Source organism: Mustelus asterias, chromosome 8, assembly GCF_964213995.1.
Source record: "Mustelus asterias chromosome 8, sMusAst1.hap1.1, whole genome shotgun sequence".
Taxonomy (NCBI): domain Eukaryota; kingdom Metazoa; phylum Chordata; class Chondrichthyes; order Carcharhiniformes; family Triakidae; genus Mustelus; species Mustelus asterias.
This window is the reverse complement of record NC_135808.1, coordinates 66,572,294-66,590,201: the sequence shown is the minus strand read 5'-3', so window position 1 is coordinate 66,590,201 and position 17,908 is coordinate 66,572,294. Positions and strand designations below refer to the sequence as shown.

Below are 17,908 nucleotides of genomic sequence, written 5' to 3'. Positions count from 1 at the left end.
GCTTCCACTCCGCTTTAGAAAAGCTGTGTATAATTGAGTGAGTTGTGTCTATGAGATTCAATTGTACTTGAAAATTACTAAAACAGCTTGCGTTTCTTTTTACATTCACTCCTGGGATGTGGGCATCACTGGCTTGGCCAGCATTTATTGCCCATCCCTAATTGCCCTTCAGCTGAGGGCATTTAAGAGTCAACCACTTTGCTGTGGTTACCGAGTCACATGTAGGCCAGACCAGATAAGGATAACACATTTCCTTCCCTAAAGGATATTAGTGAACCAGATGGGTTTTTATGACAATTGACAATGATTTCATGGTCATCATTAGACTTTTAATTCCAGATTTTTATCCAAAATTTCACCGTCTGCCGTGGAGGGATTTGATCCCGAGTCCCCAGAGCATTACCCTAGGTCTCTGGATTACTAGTCCAGTGACAATACCACTATGCCACTGCCTCCCTATTGTTCAAGAAAATGTCCAATTTGTTCTTCACGAATAAATGGCAAAAAGTTATGGTTGAATTGCATGTTGCATATTAGAAGTGAGAAGATTTATTTTATATAGCATGTGCACCAGTTGGCAGGGTGGTTTGTGTTAAGTGTAGTGTACAAATCTAACATGGAATGTTTATCCTTCCATCACTGCAGGTCCATTGCAATAACATGTTCACAAAGGCGGTGAAGATATTCAGAGAAGTGCAATGCTTTTTCTGCTCGGAACCGGGTAAATGGGAGCCAAACCCAGCCACATCTGTTCTGGTTCTAGATGATGTCAATCCGAGTGCTCGTTTTGTCACCGTTCCGCTCCAGCACCGCATGGCAAACTCCATCATGTGCCAATTTTACTTCGCAGATATATGGATGATGTTCAGTGAAATTTCCTTCCAGTCAGGTATTTCCCAATTATACCTGTTTGAAAGCTTTTCACCCTTATCACCTGCAATATTGTTCTGATATTTCTCCCCACCGAGTGCTGCTGGTCTTTATATATCCCATCCCGTCATATCTGGAAGATCACTGATCGTCTTGTAACATTATTGCCATGATTGTTCAACATGATGCTAAAATGAGGTGACTTTTTAACTCCCACTTCCCCTGTGGTGTTTCATATGCTGTGTTCAACACTCTAATGAAGAAGCTCACTCTGCAATTAAAATGGGTTTCAGTAGCGGTTTATTCCAGGTTCAGTACCCGACTGTGAAGTCAAATACTCAACATCTTCATCGAATCCCTACAGTACAGAAGGTCATTTGCCCATCGAGTCTGCACCAACTCTCCGACAGAGCATCCTACCAGCCCTATCCCCGTAACCCCATATATTTACCCCCCTAATCTCCCTAACCTACACATCTTTGGAGACTAAAGGGCAATTTAGCATAGCCAATCCACCTAACTTGCACATCTTTGAACTGTGGGAGGAAACCAGACCATGGAGGAAACCCACACAGACACAGGGAGAACATGCAAACTCTACACAGACAGACACCCAACGCTGGAATCGAACCTGGGTCCCGGGTGCTGTAAGTGCTAACCACTGTGCCACCCTTGATCGCCCTCCCACCCAGTCCTTTTTCAATGACTCCATCACAGCTTATTGGCTCCACCCGCCTGCATCAATCTTCAGCTTATTTTGCAGGGAACAAGCTCTCTTACTGAAACCATGGCAACTAGTTGATCAGGCAAATAGGGGAACAAGTAGCGAAATAAAAAAGATTGTGGATGCTGAAAATGCAAGACAAAGACAAAAAATACTGGCAATGCTCAGCAAGTTTGACACAGCATCTCTGTAGAGAGAACTAAAGTTAAAATTCATTAGAAGAAATAATAACAGGGTAGCTTGTAGAGATAACAGATTCTTACAGAGAAAGGGTTGTGGGCAGGCTTGCTCAGCTCCTAGTGGGAAAACCTACCACTGTATAAGAAGGATGCTCATAGTCGAACACCAAGTATGTATGACTGAAATCTGATGAAATCTTATTTCCTTTTAAAAATATGTTTCTGACAAACGAGCATTTCAAAAAATTATTTCTGCAAAGTTTTGTTGTTTTAAAATTATACACATGGAATCAAATGAATTAAACAAATAAAATCATAGAATCCCTACAGTACAGAAGGAGGCCATTTGGCCCATTGAGCCTGCACTGACAACAATCCCACCCCATTCCCGTAACCCCACATATTTACCCTGCTAATCCCCCCAAAACTAGGGTCAATTTAGCATGGCCATTCCACCTAACCCATACACCTTTGGATCTTTTGGACCATTAAAGTATTAATGGTTTTTCTGAGACTTTATGACTGGAGCAGGGGTTCAGAGGAGAAAAGCTCAGACTGCTTAATCAACACTTTTTTATCGATAGGGAAGTGTGTTTAATACCCGGGGTTGAAAAACACACTGTGTCATGAGTAACAAACATCTGGAATGTATTTGCGTGCAATCTTTTGTGTGCTTTTTGAAGGAAGTCATTGTTTGTTTTAAAGGGGGTAACTCTTTCTTTAAAAAAATATCAAGCAGAGTTCCTTACTCATGCATTAATGTGTGTTCATGAATAGTTTTGAGCAATACAATTTCAAATTGTTTCATTTTCACGAGAAGTGGGGGAATCACATTCTGTTTTCCCAGAAACGTAAAACTGGCAATTATGTTGCGATTGTATAGAGACTTTGTGCATTTGTATCAACCACATCTCTCCACCCAACAAAGGCGCTTGGCATTTACCGTTCATTTTAAGTTCTAATCTAACATTTATGTGAATTATATTTAACATTTGCTTTTCCAAAGAATCTGGAAAAATACCATATGGCTGTTAAGAAAGGTTCTATCATATGCAGAGAATATTATTAATGTTAATATAAACGCAGTATATAATAAGGCCATGCATTGGGCTCCCGTTTACATTTCATTTTTTAAAAAAGAATATAAAACCTCTCCATTTCATCCCCATTTCGGTCCCTCTGGTGCCCACTCCTAGTCCTCCTCCAGTGTTCAGTTAATCTTTAAGAGGCTTTCCTTCTGATCTCTCTCCCCACTGTTGACCACCCCCCCCCCCCCCCTATTTATACCTGGAATTTCCAACTGCAAAATATCTGCAGCCGTCTACTTCACTACAGGGTACATTGACATCCTAATTTACTATAGCAGCGTGTTGGAATCTGAAATAAAAGCAGAAAGTGCCGCAAAGGTCTGGTAGCATCTGTGTTGTGAGGAGAGTTAACTTTTCCAATCCAATATGACTGCTTCAGAACTCGGGGTTCTCTCTCCATAGATCTGCCAGACCCTCTGAGTTTTTCCAGCACTTTTTATTTCAGATTTCCAGCATCCGCAGTGTGTTGCTTTTATTTTAGTATTGGAATCTGGTCCTGCTTTATGGAAGCAGTCGCATTATATGAATATCCTATTGAGAATTTAAACATCACGATGAGGAAGAAATTACACTTTGACCGCTGTTACCTTTTCATAACTGAATGAGAAAATCAGGGTTCTGAATTTGAACTCGAGATGCTGTCAAACTTGTCTCGCTTACTGTGCAGGAGTTGTCCACAATATTTATATCAGGTCAATGTTCATGTGGGATCTCTTTGGCAACATCAGAACTTGGCATCAGGTAACTCTTTGCTGCCAGCTGAGGTTTGATAGCCATACTCTGAGACCTGCTTGTTAAATTTCCTCTCAAGTTGTAAAACAGTCGTGTACAGAAGGAGGCCATTCGACCAATCAAATCAGCTCCAGCTCTTTCAAAGATACTCATTCCAATTCAGGCAGGAGGTTACTGTGTGGCACCTCCTCAAACCTGATGATGAGATTGTTCCACTGTGAACTGAGACATTGGCTAACCAGTCATTTAACTGCAATGTATGTCTAAGGGTTTCTCTCCAGAAACCTGAGCACCTAATTATTTTGTCGGTGTCATCCAATCTTGCACTGCCCTTTTGAGGTAAAACTGTTTGGTAGTAGTAGCTTCTTGCCTCATTATTAATTCTAAACATTGTGTGATTTCTTTCCACTGACTGATCAACCAAATACATTTTCACCATTGTTTTTTGTTGCAGACACCGCAATGTACAACACTTCAGGGGTTTATCCAACCGTGCAAGTCGACAGCACCACCCACAGTGAAATAGGTAAGAGGCTACTGACACATCTCAAACTTCAGTAGACATTTGAACAAGACCTCGATTAGTGTTTTCCAAAAGAATTCTGCCTTCAGAAAAAGCTAGCTTTTTTTTGCTTAAATGTACATCGAGTGCAGTTTTGTACCATCACGTTACAGCTGTTGCTGGATAATTCCCTTCATTGTTTCCTTCTTAATTTCATAAATAGCAGCACTTTGAGCAATTTTCCCAGTTGCCAAAATCTAACATGATTAGCTCCTGTTTCATAGGTTAGGTGTTATTATACAGCGCCAGGGACCCAGAATCAATTCCGGCCTCGGGTAACTGTCTGTGTGGAGTTTGCACATTCTTCCTGTGTCTGCCTGCATTTCCTCCAGATGCTGTGGGTTTCTTCCCAGAGTCCAAAGATGTGCAGGTTAAGTTGATTGGCCATGTTCAATTGCCCCTTAGTGTCAATGGGATTAGCAGGGTAAATACATGGGTTACAGAGAAAAGGGGCTGGGTGGGATTGTGTTGGTGCAGGCTCGATGGATCGAATGGTCTCTTTCTGCACTGTAGGGATTCTATGTATAGCTCATTGTCCTGTCAAAATGTTTTGGCTGTACAAGGATTCCTCACCAACTCACTGCGCAGTTTAACAATGTCCCTTGCATGAAACCTGTGTCCGCTGCTGTCAAGGGTGCATGCATTTTATTTAGGAATCGTGAGTTGTTGTTTGAAAATGTACAAAGCTCTCTCTCTCTCCAGCATAATAATCCCCATTTTCCCCACAGTGTTTTCAGATATCGATCCAATGCACAAAGTGGATGACAGCAACACCCGAATCCTCATTGGCTGCTTGGTGGCTATTATTTTTATCCTGGTCGCCATCATTGTCATCATCCTTTGGCGGCAGTTTTGGCAGAAGATGCTGGAAAAGGTTTTTTAAAATATCTTTACTGAAGATTCTTACCCACTCTATTTTCGGACATTTTATATCCCTTCTGTTTGGGACCAGAAAGGCATGGGTCAATTTGTCTGTGAGATAGTAAAAGCAGAACCATGTACACTGGGCAAATGGAAAATTCTGGAAATAAATAATGGTTCAGTAAATATCTGAGGAAGTTAGATCAACATTTGTGCTGGGGCTCATCAACAGAACTATAGTTCTGACCCCAGGATTCCCACCCACAATGTTAATCTACCTCCCTCTTGGCTTCACCGCCAACGTCCAATGTCAGATTAAAAAATGTGCCCAAGGATTTGTGATGACAATTGGTTCATGATACCACACTTGGAAGTATTGTAAACTGTGAGAAGCTCCAGTGTAGAGCTTCAAATGGACATAGATTAGTGGAGTTGGCAGATAGGTGGCAGATGAAGTTCAATGCGGAGAAGTGTGAGATGATGTAGTTGGTAAGAAGAATATGGAGAGACAATATAAAATAAGAGATAAAATTCTTAAAGGGATACAGGAGCGGAAGGACCTGGGTGTATATGTGCATAGATCATTGAAGGTGGCAGTACAGGTGGAGAGAGCATTTATTAAAACACATAAGCCGTAATATTATCACCCCACCTACCACAGGAATCCGAGCGGGCAAGGAGTGGAACATGGAAATGGCCATCGACCTCGGGTGGGATTTTCTGGTTTTGGGACAAACGAGGCCATAAAACCCGACCCATCATATCCTGGGCTTTATTATTAGGGGCATAGAGTACAAGAGCAAGGAGGTTATGCTGAACTTATACAAGACACTAGTTAGATAGACTCAGCTGGAGTATTGTGTACAGTTCTGGGCACCACACTACAGGAAGGACATGAATGCATTGGAGAGATTGCAGATGAAGTTTACAAGAATGGTTCCAGGGATGAGAAACTTCAGTTATGAGATCGATTGGAGAGGTTGGAACTGTTCTCCTGAGAGGAGGTTTGAGAGAGACGCTTAAATTCATGAGGGGGTTAGACTAAGTAGATGGGGAGAAGCTGTTCCTGCTCATAAAAGGATCAAGAATGGGAGGACACAGATTTAAAGTGATTTGCAAAAGAAGCAAATGTGATGTGAGAAAAAGCTTTTTCATAGAATGAGTGGTTTGGATCTGGAATGCACTGTCTAGAAGTGTGGTGGAGACAGGTTCAATGGAGGCATTCAAGAGGGCATTATTGACAAGAAACAATGTGCAGGGGTACAAGGAAAAGGCAGAAGAATGGCACTATGTCATAATGCTTGTTTGGAGAGCTTGTGCAGACACAATGGGCCAAATGGCCTCCTGCTGTGCCATAACAAATCTGTTATTCTGTGATGTATTTAGCTGTGGTTCTGCCTGACATGAGTTCAAGGAACAAGCAATCTCTATTATTGTAAAGATAACCACTTCTGTGTGGATTTTTGTGGCTCTGGTTCCAAGGCTGGCAGGAGCCCTGCTGTGCGCTCAGTGAAATGGTCATGCTTCAGATGGAAGCCTGGACACTAGGTTTCAGCAAATGATTTGACTTTTGGAAGCACCTTGCCAAACCAATCTTCACCCATTTGCCACTTGGAGTGACTGGATAGAATCAGGAATGGGAATCCTGGATGATTATTTTTCTGCCTTCTAGTTGAGGGTTACTTAAGCCAATCGAAGAACCCTAATTGTTTTGGACATAAGGATCAAACCTGCCATGTTCAGCACGGTACCATGTCAGGTGATATGAAGGGCATTTGTGCTAGCACCTGTTGACCCTGCTACATCTGAGACATTAATGTACACTCGACTCCATGGCCATCCTTAGAGTCGGTGGGCAGTGCATCCCTGCTGAGTCGGACAGGCCTGCTGCCATTTTAGACTCAAATGAGCCTAATGGCAGCAGGCGGGACTAATGTCTACCAATGGATGGAAGGCCCACATTAGAGAGCTGTTAGCCAATCAGGGGGCCTCGCTCGTCCCAAAACCGTAAAATCCTGCCCAAGGTCAATGGGCCTTTCCATGCTCCACCTCTCGCCCGTTCCGATTCCTGTGGCAGGCAGGGCGGTAAAATTCTGGCCTCTGTTTCCCGTCTGTCTGTAGGATGCAGAGTCAGATGATATTTGCACTGGATTCATTGACTGGTCCCTTTTCTCTTTTAGGCTTCACGCCGAATGCTGGATGATGAGCTGACGGTGAGTCTCTCACTGCAGAGTGAGACCATCATGATAAACAACAAGTCCTCTCCACCCAGTGAACAGGAATCCAACTCCACGTATGACCGGATATTCCCGCTCGGCCCCGATTACCAGGAGCCATCAAAGCTGCTGCGCAAACTTCCCGAATTTTCCCTGAGTTGGGATGAGCCAGGTGAGGATACTGAAAGCAACAAAAGCTGCTGAATTCAATCATATAGTAATTTCAGAAAGTTGTTTGACCTTTAGAAATATTTTGACCCAAGGAGGTGTTAGTTTCAGCTTGAAGTGTTGCTAAAAACAACACCAAAGTTGTGAGAAGATTGGTTTAATTTTAGACTATAGCCAGGGAGAGGGACTGAGTCAGTAGTTAGTGAGTGTAATTTGTAGTGAGTATGAAGATTGTGACTTCAGGCTTCCTAATATTTAATTGAAGAACACTTCTGATCATCCGGTGCTGGGTATCGGATTAGCAGTATGATAATTCAACAGTGTCAGAGAATCGGTGCAGACTCGATAGTCCAAATGGCCTCTTCTGCTCTGTAGGGATTCTATGATTCTATGGAATAGTGGAAGAGTCAAGAGAGGCTGTTCAGTAGAGCCAGGTGTCATCTGTATACCTGTGAAAACTAATGTTGCTTTTGGATGCCATCACTGAGGGGTAGCATATCGATGAGAAATAGGAGGGAGCCAAGAAGAGATCCCTGGGGGACACCAGAGGTAACAATGCAGGAGCAGGAAGAGAAACCATTGCAAATGATACTCTGGGTATAATTGGCCAGATCAGCAAGAAACCAGGTGAGAGAAGTCTCACCCAGCTGGACAAGTTGGAAAGGTGTTGGAGGAGGCTGTGGTTAACTATGTGAGAGGTAGCAGAGGTGGAGAAGGACACGGAGGGACAAGTTCACCTTTGTCACAGCCACATTGGATCTCATCTGTGACTTTAATAGAGTTGTTTTGCGGGTGGCACTGGAGAGGCTGATTGGAGAGTTTCAGGAGGATTTATGTAATTACAATCTACATTTCCAAGCTTGCTCGTATTCATACACAGTGACTTGTCCCCCTGCGAATCCAACTTAGAATAGCAGTTTGATTTTCACTTTCTAAATGTTTAACATGAAATTTGCAGTGCAGGGTGATAGAGTAAGATGTTCTTTTTTATTCAGGGTGTAGCAGTGACTACGCAAAGCCACTGGGGGCACCACAGGATAATGTGCCACACTATGCGGAGGCTGACATTGTAAACCTGCAGGGTGTTACTGGAAGTAACACTTATTCTGTCCCTGCTGTGACCATGGACTTGCTCTCTGGTAAAGATGTGGCAGTGGAGGAGTTCCCACGCAAGCTGCTGACACTTAAAGAAAAGCTCGGAGAGGGACAATTTGGGGAGGTTAGTACAACAATTTGACTGTCATTAACTATTGAACTAGAGTGCAGGAAGAATCCAAGAATTGGAATAGGACATTCAGATCCTTGAGTCTGCTCTGCCAGCCAATTGGATCATGGCTGATATCTAAAGGACAATGTTCCATTCGACCTTTTGTGTATTTTAGTGACTTGTACACTTGGGCACCCAAATCTCTTCACTCCCCTAAAGTTCCTGGTGTCGTTCAATTTAAGGATAGTCTGTTTTACCTTTTCTTGATCACTAAGTGGATGGCTTCACACTTGCCCACTTTGTATTCCATTTGCCACCATTTTATCCACTCAGTTAATTTTATGAAAGTCAACTACCCTAAATTTGAGGCTCCGTTTTATTCTGCTTACCTGGAGGCAAGCAGCAATTCTTGCATTTCTTCACAAAGGAAGCACTAAAATCTGGTCCTTAGTCTTCAAATCTCTTTTAGTCATTCACTCATGAACTAAAGCTCTATTTTGTTGCATGTGTCACCATTGTTTCATGAACCCTATTTTCAAGAAGGGGAATAGGGATAGCCCAGGAAATTACCGACCGGTGAGTCTAACCTCAGTAGTTGGTAAGCTGATGGAGAAGATCCTGAGGGACAAGATTTATGAGCATTTAGAGAGGTTTAGTATGCTCAAGAGTACTCAGCATGGCTTTGTCAAAGGCAGATTGTGCCTTACGAGCCTGGTGGAGTTCTTCGAAAATGTGACTAAACACATTGACGAAGGGAAAACGGTAGATGTGGTTTATATGGATTTTAGCAAGGCGTTCGATAAGGTCCCCCTTGCAAGGCTTCTAGAAAAAGTGAGAGGGCATGGGATCCAAGGTGCTGCTGCCCTGTGGATCCAGAACTGGCTTGCCCAAAGGAGGCAGAGAGTGTGTACAGATGGGTCTTTTTCTAAATGGAGGTTGGTCACCAGTGGTGTGCCCCAGGGATCTGTTCTGGGACCCTTGCTGTTTGTCATTTTCATAATTGACCTGGATGAGGAAGTGGAGGGATGGGTTGGTAAGTTTGTCGACGACACGAAGGTTGGTGGGGTTGTGGATAGTCTGGAGGGATGTCAGAAGTTACAGAGGGACATAGATAGGATGCAAGACTGGGCGGAGAAGTGGCAGATGGACTTCAACCCAGATAAATGCGTAGTGGTCCATTTTGGCAGGTCAAATGGGATGAAGGAGTACAATATAAAGGGAAAGACTCTTAGTACTGTAGAGGATCAGAAGGACATTGGGGTCCGGGTCCTTAGGACTCTAAAATCGGCCCCACAGATGGAGGAGGTGGTTAAGAAGGCGTATGGTGTGCTGGCCTTTATCAATCGAGGGATTGAGTTTAGGAGTCCAGGGATAATGATGCAGCTATATAAGACCCTCGTCAGACCTCACTTGCAGTACTGTGCTCAGTTCTGGTCGCCTCATTACAGGAAGGATGTGGAAATGATTGAAAGGGTGCAGAGGAGATTTACAAGGATGTTGCCTGGATTGAGTGGCATGCCTTATGAGGATAGGCTGAAGGAGCTCGGTCTTTTCTCCTTGGAGAGACGTAGGATGAGAGGAGACCTAATAGAGGTATATAAGATGTTGAGAGGCATAGATCGGGTGGACTCTCAGAGGCTTTTTCCCAGGGTGGAAATGGCTGCTACGAGAGGACACAGGTTTAAGGTGCTGGGGGGTAGGTACAGGGGAAATGTTAGGGGGAAGTTTTTCACACAGAGGGTGGTGGGCGAGTGGAATCGGCTGCCGTCAGTGGTGGTGGAGGCAAACTCAATAGGGTCTTTTAAGAGACTCCTGGATGAGTACATGGGACTTAATAGGATGGAGGGTTATAGGTAGGCCTAAAAGGTAGGGATATGTTCGGCACAACTAGTGGGGCCGAAGGGCCTGTTTTGTGCTGTAGTTTTTCTATGTTCTATGTTCTAACCCGGTATCTATATTAACCGACCATTCCATGTGCAGAACGTCCTCCCATGTGAGTGCAAGTACAGAGACTAGAAGGTATGAAAATTCCTGCCCTCCATGAGTGACGGGTAGCCAATGAAGTAGGTTAATGGTCTGTTAATATCTATTGTCAGAGGCCAAATGGAAACAAAGGGCAGCGTTTTCCGGCCATTCATGCCAGTGGAATTTTCTGGTCTCGCGGCAGTGGATGGGGATTTGACGGAGCAACAAATTCTCCGTCCTCACTTGCAGCGATGGTGAACGACCGAAAAATTCCGGCCATGGTGTCAGGGGCTAGGAGGTGGTCTTCCAGCAGAGGGAGGCAGTGCTCCAGACAGGCTTTAAGGCCCTCCCCATTGAAATTGGCAGCCCACTCACCACATTAAAATTAATATTTAAGGATCAATTAGGCTTGTTATTAATTTTTAAACATTGCTGGTTGGCAGCAGTTTGCATGCCAACGCATCAATGAAACCCTCAATGTCAAAATCTTCACAATTGACTGGATGTAAATTTAGAAGCTTCACCTTCTGGTCTCCTCAGGTCCATCTTTGTGAAGCAGAAGGGATGCAAGAATTCATGGACAAGGAGTTCCCATTTGACATTTGCATCAATCAACCGGTGTTGGTTGCAGTAAAAATGCTGCGATCAGATGCCAACAAAAACGCCAGGTAAGAGCTCCCTTTGTTCCCTCACTCCAAAATCCCCTCCAAGGACCCTGCCAGGACTTCACTTCCACCATCCCTAAAGCTGTAAGGAGATTGTCCATTTGATTCAATTGTCAAATATTTTGCTTTGGTTACAAGCGAAAGAGAGTTTTCAAAGAATGGGGAAAAGCTACTGTAAAGAGATGGTTTTGCAAAGCCTCCATATTACCTATTGTATCTTGCAGCATGATGCCCGTGTGAATTCAGGGACAACAGCAGAAACATGGTGGCACAGTGGTTAGCACAACTGCCTCACAGCGCCAGGCACCCAGGTTCAATTCCCAGGTTGGGTCATTGTGTGGAGTTTACACATTCAACCCATGTCTGCATGGGTTTCCTCCCACAGTCCAAAGATGTGTGGGTTAGGTTAATTGGCCATGCTAAATTGCTCCTTAGTGTTAGGGGGATGTCAGGGAGATTGTAGGGTAAATATGTGGGGTCACAGTGATAGAGCCTGGGTGGGATTGTGGTCGGTGCAGGCTCAATGGGCCAAATGGCCTCCTTCTGCACTGTAGGGATTATATAATTCTATAAATTTTGAACCTGTAAATACCAAATTTCATTTTCTAATTTTACACACTGGTACCCAGATTCAGACTTGCTAGTTGTTGATGCTTGGCTTCACCCTGTACAATGGTGTGGCGTTTATATTACTGGAATAAAAATCCAAAGGCCAACCCGAATAATCCTGAAGAATATAAATATTGGTTTGCTACACAGCAGAAACCACGTTTTAATTAAACTTGGATCATATTCATTCCACATCTGCAGAAACGACTTCCTGAAAGAAATCAAGATCATGTCCCGGCTGAAAGATCCAAATATTATCCGATTGTTGGCGGTTTGCATCAGGGATGACCCCCTCTGTATGATCACCGAATACATGGAAAATGGGGACCTTAATCAGTTCTTAACTCGGCATGAACCAGAGAGTGCAGAGCCAATGGCAAGCAATGCACCCATTGTAAGGTGAGGCTTCTGTACACAGTTGTTCAATGTTACCTTGACGCTTGGCATGCAATTTTATAGCATCACAGTATTGTTGGTCTATCTGAACAGCACCGGGAAGTATCAAGGTTAAACTGAGCTCATTCAAATGTGAGTAGTTCAAGTGACAGGTAAGCTTCTGCTAATAAGCTTATGCATAGGCTTTGGTTTTTACACTGTAATTGTTTTCTTATTAATAACAAAATGCATCCTCAAAGCTGAGAATGTTTCATTGAGCTGAAGGAGTTAATGGTAATATCAACAGATTGAATTCAGTTTGGGTTCAGTCAGGGCATGGTGGCACAGTGGTTAACGCTGCTGACTCACAGCTCCAGGGACCCAGGTTCAACTCTGGCCTTGGAGTCATTTCTGGTCTGTGTGGAGTCTGCATGTTCTCCCCGTGTCTGCGTGGATTTGCTCTGGGTGCTTCGGTTTCCTCCCACACTCCAAAGATGTGCAGGTTGGGTGGATTGGCCATGCTAAATTGTCCCCTAGTGTCCAAAGATGTGTACCTTAGGGGCATTTGTGGGTCAATGTGCAGGGTTATGGGGATAGGGCAGAGTGGGTGGGCCTGGGTAAGATGCTCTGTCGGAGAGTAGGTGCAGACTCTTTGGGCCGAATGGCCTCCTTCTGCACTGTAAGAATTCTATGATTCATAGTTTCAGGATGTGGAGATGCCGGCATTGGACTGGGGTGGGCACAGTAGGAAGTCTCAACACCAGGTTAAAGTCCAACAGGTTTACTTGGACTCACCTGATGAAGGAGCAGTGCTCTAAAAGCTTGTGATTCCAAATAAACCTGTTGGACTTTAACCTGGTGTTATGAGACTTCTTACTATCATAATTTCAGCCTATACATGACTTACTTACCAATATATTTAGCTGCTGGTACCATATTCATGTACAAAGTAGCAGTAACTCATTTTCTTGGCCTCCATTTAAGCTTTGCAATTAAAATCTACAGGCCGCTTTTAATATTTTTGCAATTCTTTTGATTTGTGTAAATTTAATTTAGAGAATGCACTCTCTTCTCCTGAGTCGCAAGGTTCTGAGTTCAAATCCCACTCCAGGACTTGAGCACAAAACCCAAGGCTGACACTCCAGTGCAGTACTGAGGGAGTGCCATTTCTCAGGTGGGAAGCTCAACCCTCTCGGGTGGATGTAGAAGACCCCATGGCATTATTTCTATAAAGAGCATGGGGGTCATCCCCAGTGCCTTGGCCAATATTTATTCCTCAATCAACATCATTATTACATTGGGAACTTGTGTGCAAGTTGGCTGTTATGTTTCCCACATTAAAACAGTGGCTATACATCAAAAGTACCTCATTGACTAGAAAGTGCTATAGAACACCCAGTGGTTGTAAACTGTGCTGTACAAATGAAAGTCTTTCTTTTCTCTTGTCATTTGTCTTTGGTATCTGCACTTGACATAAGAAACAAGCATGTAAATAAATGACATCTCCTTTCATTTGTCTCCTTTTGTTTCTAATCTCAGCTATGCCAACCTCATATTGATGGCCACGCAGATAGCTTCCGGCATGAAGTACCTCTCCTCGCTCAACTTTGTTCATCGCGACCTTGCCACTCGTAACTGCCTGGTGGGTAAAAATTACACAATCAAGATAGCTGACTTTGGCATGAGCCGTAACCTGTACAGCGGAGATTACTACCGGATCCAAGGGCGGGCTGTGCTTCCTATTCGCTGGATGTCCTGGGAAAGCATTCTACTGGTGAGCACCTCGAGATACATTCGAACTCAGTGCGTGTGTGTGCACCCATGTGCACGTATGGGGTCTGGAGGCTGCAGTCCTCAGGCATTGATGAAACAGATGGTTTCACTTTATTTTCTTTCAATAATCATCCAGTTGGTTAATGGGTCATTTTGCATTCCAATTGGTGTTGGCAGACAATATGTCACAAGGACAGATGTATTGGCCAATCAATGCTAGAGTGTGGGGTGAAGTCATGTGTTAAAATCTCCTGGAATGCATTTAATCACTATTTGTAACCCTAACGTAGAATGACATTGAATTTACGGCACTCGACCAGGGCATAGGGCCTAACAGGCACAGGCAGTGTTTATGCTCCACAAGAGCCTCCTATTTCATTGAGTCCTTTCAGCATCAGAAAAATACGGGTAATGTTGGAACTAAAGCAGCAAGCACAGACCACGTAGAAAGACAGGAAATGAGAGGATGAAAATATGAAGAGATTTCAATTAAAAAGTCAAAAATGGAATTAGGAAATCAATGCAGAACCACAAAATTTATAAAGTAAAATATTTGCAGACACATGATAAACCAAGATTGGGATTGGGCCAATAAGGGGTAACATGGTAAACTCACAGGTAATGTCAACGAAATGGCAGAAGTATTGACTGCGATTTAATAGTCGCACTAGACACAGGCGCAAATCCCGTAATGGCAGCTAAATCTAGCGCGAGGCCAAAAACGTGATTTGTACCAGCGAGATTTCAGTGTTTGATCATCCCCAGCCACCCCCTCTCCAATGACATGATCAGGATCACACCGAGGAAGGGTGCAAGTCTAATTTACATGCATTATAATCTCATTAGCAGTCTTGACGCCGCTACTTCCGTTACATATGTATCTTCCCACCCAGCTGGCATGACATCACGCCGGCATGAATCACCACTAGTTTTCAGATAAGTATAGCCCCTGAGTGGTGAGGGACTGTTGGCAATGCCAACCTGGCAATATCAGGGACGAGCCCTCTGGGAAGCCCCATGGGAGTGGGGGAGGGTGCCCTAATGCGTCTTTGTGTGTGTGTGTGTGTGTGTGTGTGTGGGGAGGCCTTGGGCCGGGTGGCGGGGGGGGGGGCAGGAAGTGCAAGTGCCTCAATGCCTTTGGGGGCGGGTGCGCCGATTTTAGTGGGGGGGTGGGAGGAGTGATGGTTTTTGGGGCGGGGGGGGCGGGGGGTGTGGTGTCCGCTGCACACTGGGTGCCAGAGAATCTGGAGTGAAAACAGAACTGTGATGCTGGAGAGATGCATGCTAATTTTCAGTCTGATACTGACACTGACAAATTTGTGGATGACTCCATCCACTGACTAGTTACTTTGTCTGTGTATTTACCAGGAGGTTAACAAGGGCTTTTACTTCATTCATTCATGGAATGTGTGCATTACTGGTAAGACCCAACTTTAATTGCCCTTGAGAAGGCGGTGGTGCCTTCCTGACTCGCTGGAGTCTTTGTAGTGCAGGTACACCCACAGTGCTATTTGGAAGGGAGTTCCAAGATGTTGACCCAGCCACAGTGAAGGAATGCTATATACTTCCAAGATACTTGAAGAAGAGACTAAAGTGATATAAAGCCATTTAAGAAAGAAAGACAGTAGGTGGATAAATTGATAAACTAATCAGACTTAGGATAAAATGCCAGGCTGGAATTCTCCGGTCTCATATGCTCAGCCAAATCTCCATTCGCTGCAGCGGGACAGAAGAACCCCAGTCATAGGCAGGTCGGAGAATCCTGGCCCTGGTCTCGCAAGGAATTAAGGGATATGGGGAATGGGCAGAAAAGTGGAGTTGAAGCCCAAGATCAGCCATGATTTTGTTGAATGGTGGAGCGGGCTCAATAAGCCATGAGGTCTACTCTTGCTGAATATGTTTAAGTCACGGATGAATATGTTTAAGTCACGGATAGATGGATTTCTGATCGGTAGGGGAATTAAGGGTTATGGGGAGCAGGCGGGTAAGTGGAACTGATTCACTTCAGATCAGCCATGATCTTATTGAATGGCGGGGCAGACTCGAGGGGCTAGACGGCCTACTCCTGCTCCTATTTCTTATGTTCCTGTAGAGTCATAGAGTCATAGAGGTTTACAGCATGGAAACAGGCCCTTCGGCCCAACTTGTCCATGCCGCCCTTTTTTTTAAACCCCTAAGCTAATCCCAATTGCCTGCATTTGGCCCATATCCCTCTATACCCATTGTAACTATCTAAATGCTTTCTAAAAGATAAAATTGTACCCGCCTCTACTACTACCTCTGGCAGCTTGTTCCAGACACTCACCACCCTCTGTGTGAAAACATTGCCCCTCTGGACACTTTTGTATCTCTCCCCTCTCACCTTAAACCTATGCCCTCTAGTTTTAGACTCCCCTACCCTTGGGAAAAGATATTGACTATCTATCTTGTCGATGTCCCTCATTATTTTTATAGACCTCTATAAAGTCACCCCTCAGCCTTCTACACTCCAGAAAAAAAAGTCCCAGTCTATTCAGCCTCTCCTTATAACTCAATCCATCAAGTCCTGGTAGCATCCTAGTAAATCTTTTCTGCACTCTTTCTAGTTTAATAATATCCTTTCTATAATAGGGTGACCAGAATTGCACACAGTATATGTCTTGTGTTACTATAGTAAGAAGTCTCACAACACGAGGTTAAAGTCCAACAGGTTTATTTGGAATCACGAGCTTTCGGAACGCTGCTCCTTCATCAGGTGATTGGAGTCCACTCACCTGAGGAAGGAGCAGCGCTCTGAAAGCTCGTGATTCCAAATAAAGCTGTTAGACTTTAACCTGGTGTTTTGAGACTTCTTACTGTACCCACCCCAGTCCAAAGCTGGCATCTCCACATCTTGTGTCCCTGTGACAAGGAATTAGTGCTTTGCCAGTTAATGGGATTTTCTAATTTTATAGAATAGAGTTGAATGAGTAGCAACGTGGACAATAACTCCAGGTGGAATTTTTGTTCATCATCTCGATCACTACAAATAACAATAATTTGTCAAGCCATAATCCAATTCTCTTTTATTGCCTCCTCTCTTCAGTCACCATCACTCTCTCAGCTGCAGAAGTAACTGCATATTCCTAATTTAATAATGATGGCGATATATTTTTATTTTACCTGCTTTCCCTTTAGGGCAAGTTTACTACAGCCAGTGATGTTTGGGCTTTTGGAGTGACCCTCTGGGAATCCTTAACTTTCTGCCGAGAACAGCCCTACTCCCAGCTGTCAGATGAGCAAGTCATTGAAAATACTGGCGAGTTCTTCAGAGATCAGAGCCGACAAGTAAGCTTGGGTTGCAACGATCTTAAACTTACGGTGTATTCATGGTGGCAAAATAGCAAATCAAGGAAACCTTCAGAGACAAAACTGCTCAAATGTGCTACATTTCCTTTTATACAATATACCGGAATATTTTGTAACAATCTGTTGATGAGACACATAGTCAATATATGCCAGTTATAGGCTTTGTAAACTTTATACTCAGCCCTGTATGTTTCTACCCAACAATGTACCCCATGAGGATACAAACCTGAAACAGGAGCACCATCTGAGATATGAAATGTCCAACACTGCAGCAGTCTGCTAACACGCCACCCAATTGTCAGTCTGGATTATGTGCTCAAGTCCTGGAGTGAGAGCTGCAATCAGAGAATGGTTACAACACGAAAGGAGGCTTTTCGGCCTAATATGTCCATGCTGGCACTCTGCAAGAGCAACATGAACCCATAATGTTCTGCCTGAAGCAAAAGTCCCATCAACTGAGCTAAACTGACACACAAACATGTTTGGAGAAATATTAGGAATGCGACTATGATCAAAAAGGCTGATCCCGAACTTATTTAAATAAATGAAATTGTATTTATTCTGCAATGAAGTGACATACTTTGAAG

The 17,908-nt window shown here is 43.8% G+C and overlaps 1 protein-coding gene across 5 annotated transcripts in view; it reads left to right on the top strand.

Annotated features, from left to right (window-relative positions):
* Positions 1-17,908, top strand: part of ddr2a (discoidin domain receptor tyrosine kinase 2a) — a 163,391-nt gene that overhangs the window by 142,427 nt on the left and 3,056 nt on the right. For all 5 annotated transcript variants that reach the window (XM_078218117.1, XM_078218119.1, XM_078218116.1 and 2 more), the window contains 9 exons: positions 646-889; positions 4,048-4,119; positions 4,884-5,029; positions 7,197-7,404; positions 8,396-8,619; positions 11,113-11,240; positions 12,048-12,245; positions 13,761-13,995; positions 17,151-17,300. In XM_078218117.1, the coding sequence (XP_078074243.1) occupies positions 646-889; positions 4,048-4,119; positions 4,884-5,029; positions 7,197-7,404; positions 8,396-8,619; positions 11,113-11,240; positions 12,048-12,245; positions 13,761-13,995; positions 17,151-17,300 (1,605 nt within the window). The remainder of the gene's footprint in view (positions 1-645; positions 890-4,047; positions 4,120-4,883; positions 5,030-7,196; positions 7,405-8,395; positions 8,620-11,112; positions 11,241-12,047; positions 12,246-13,760; positions 13,996-17,150; positions 17,301-17,908) is intronic.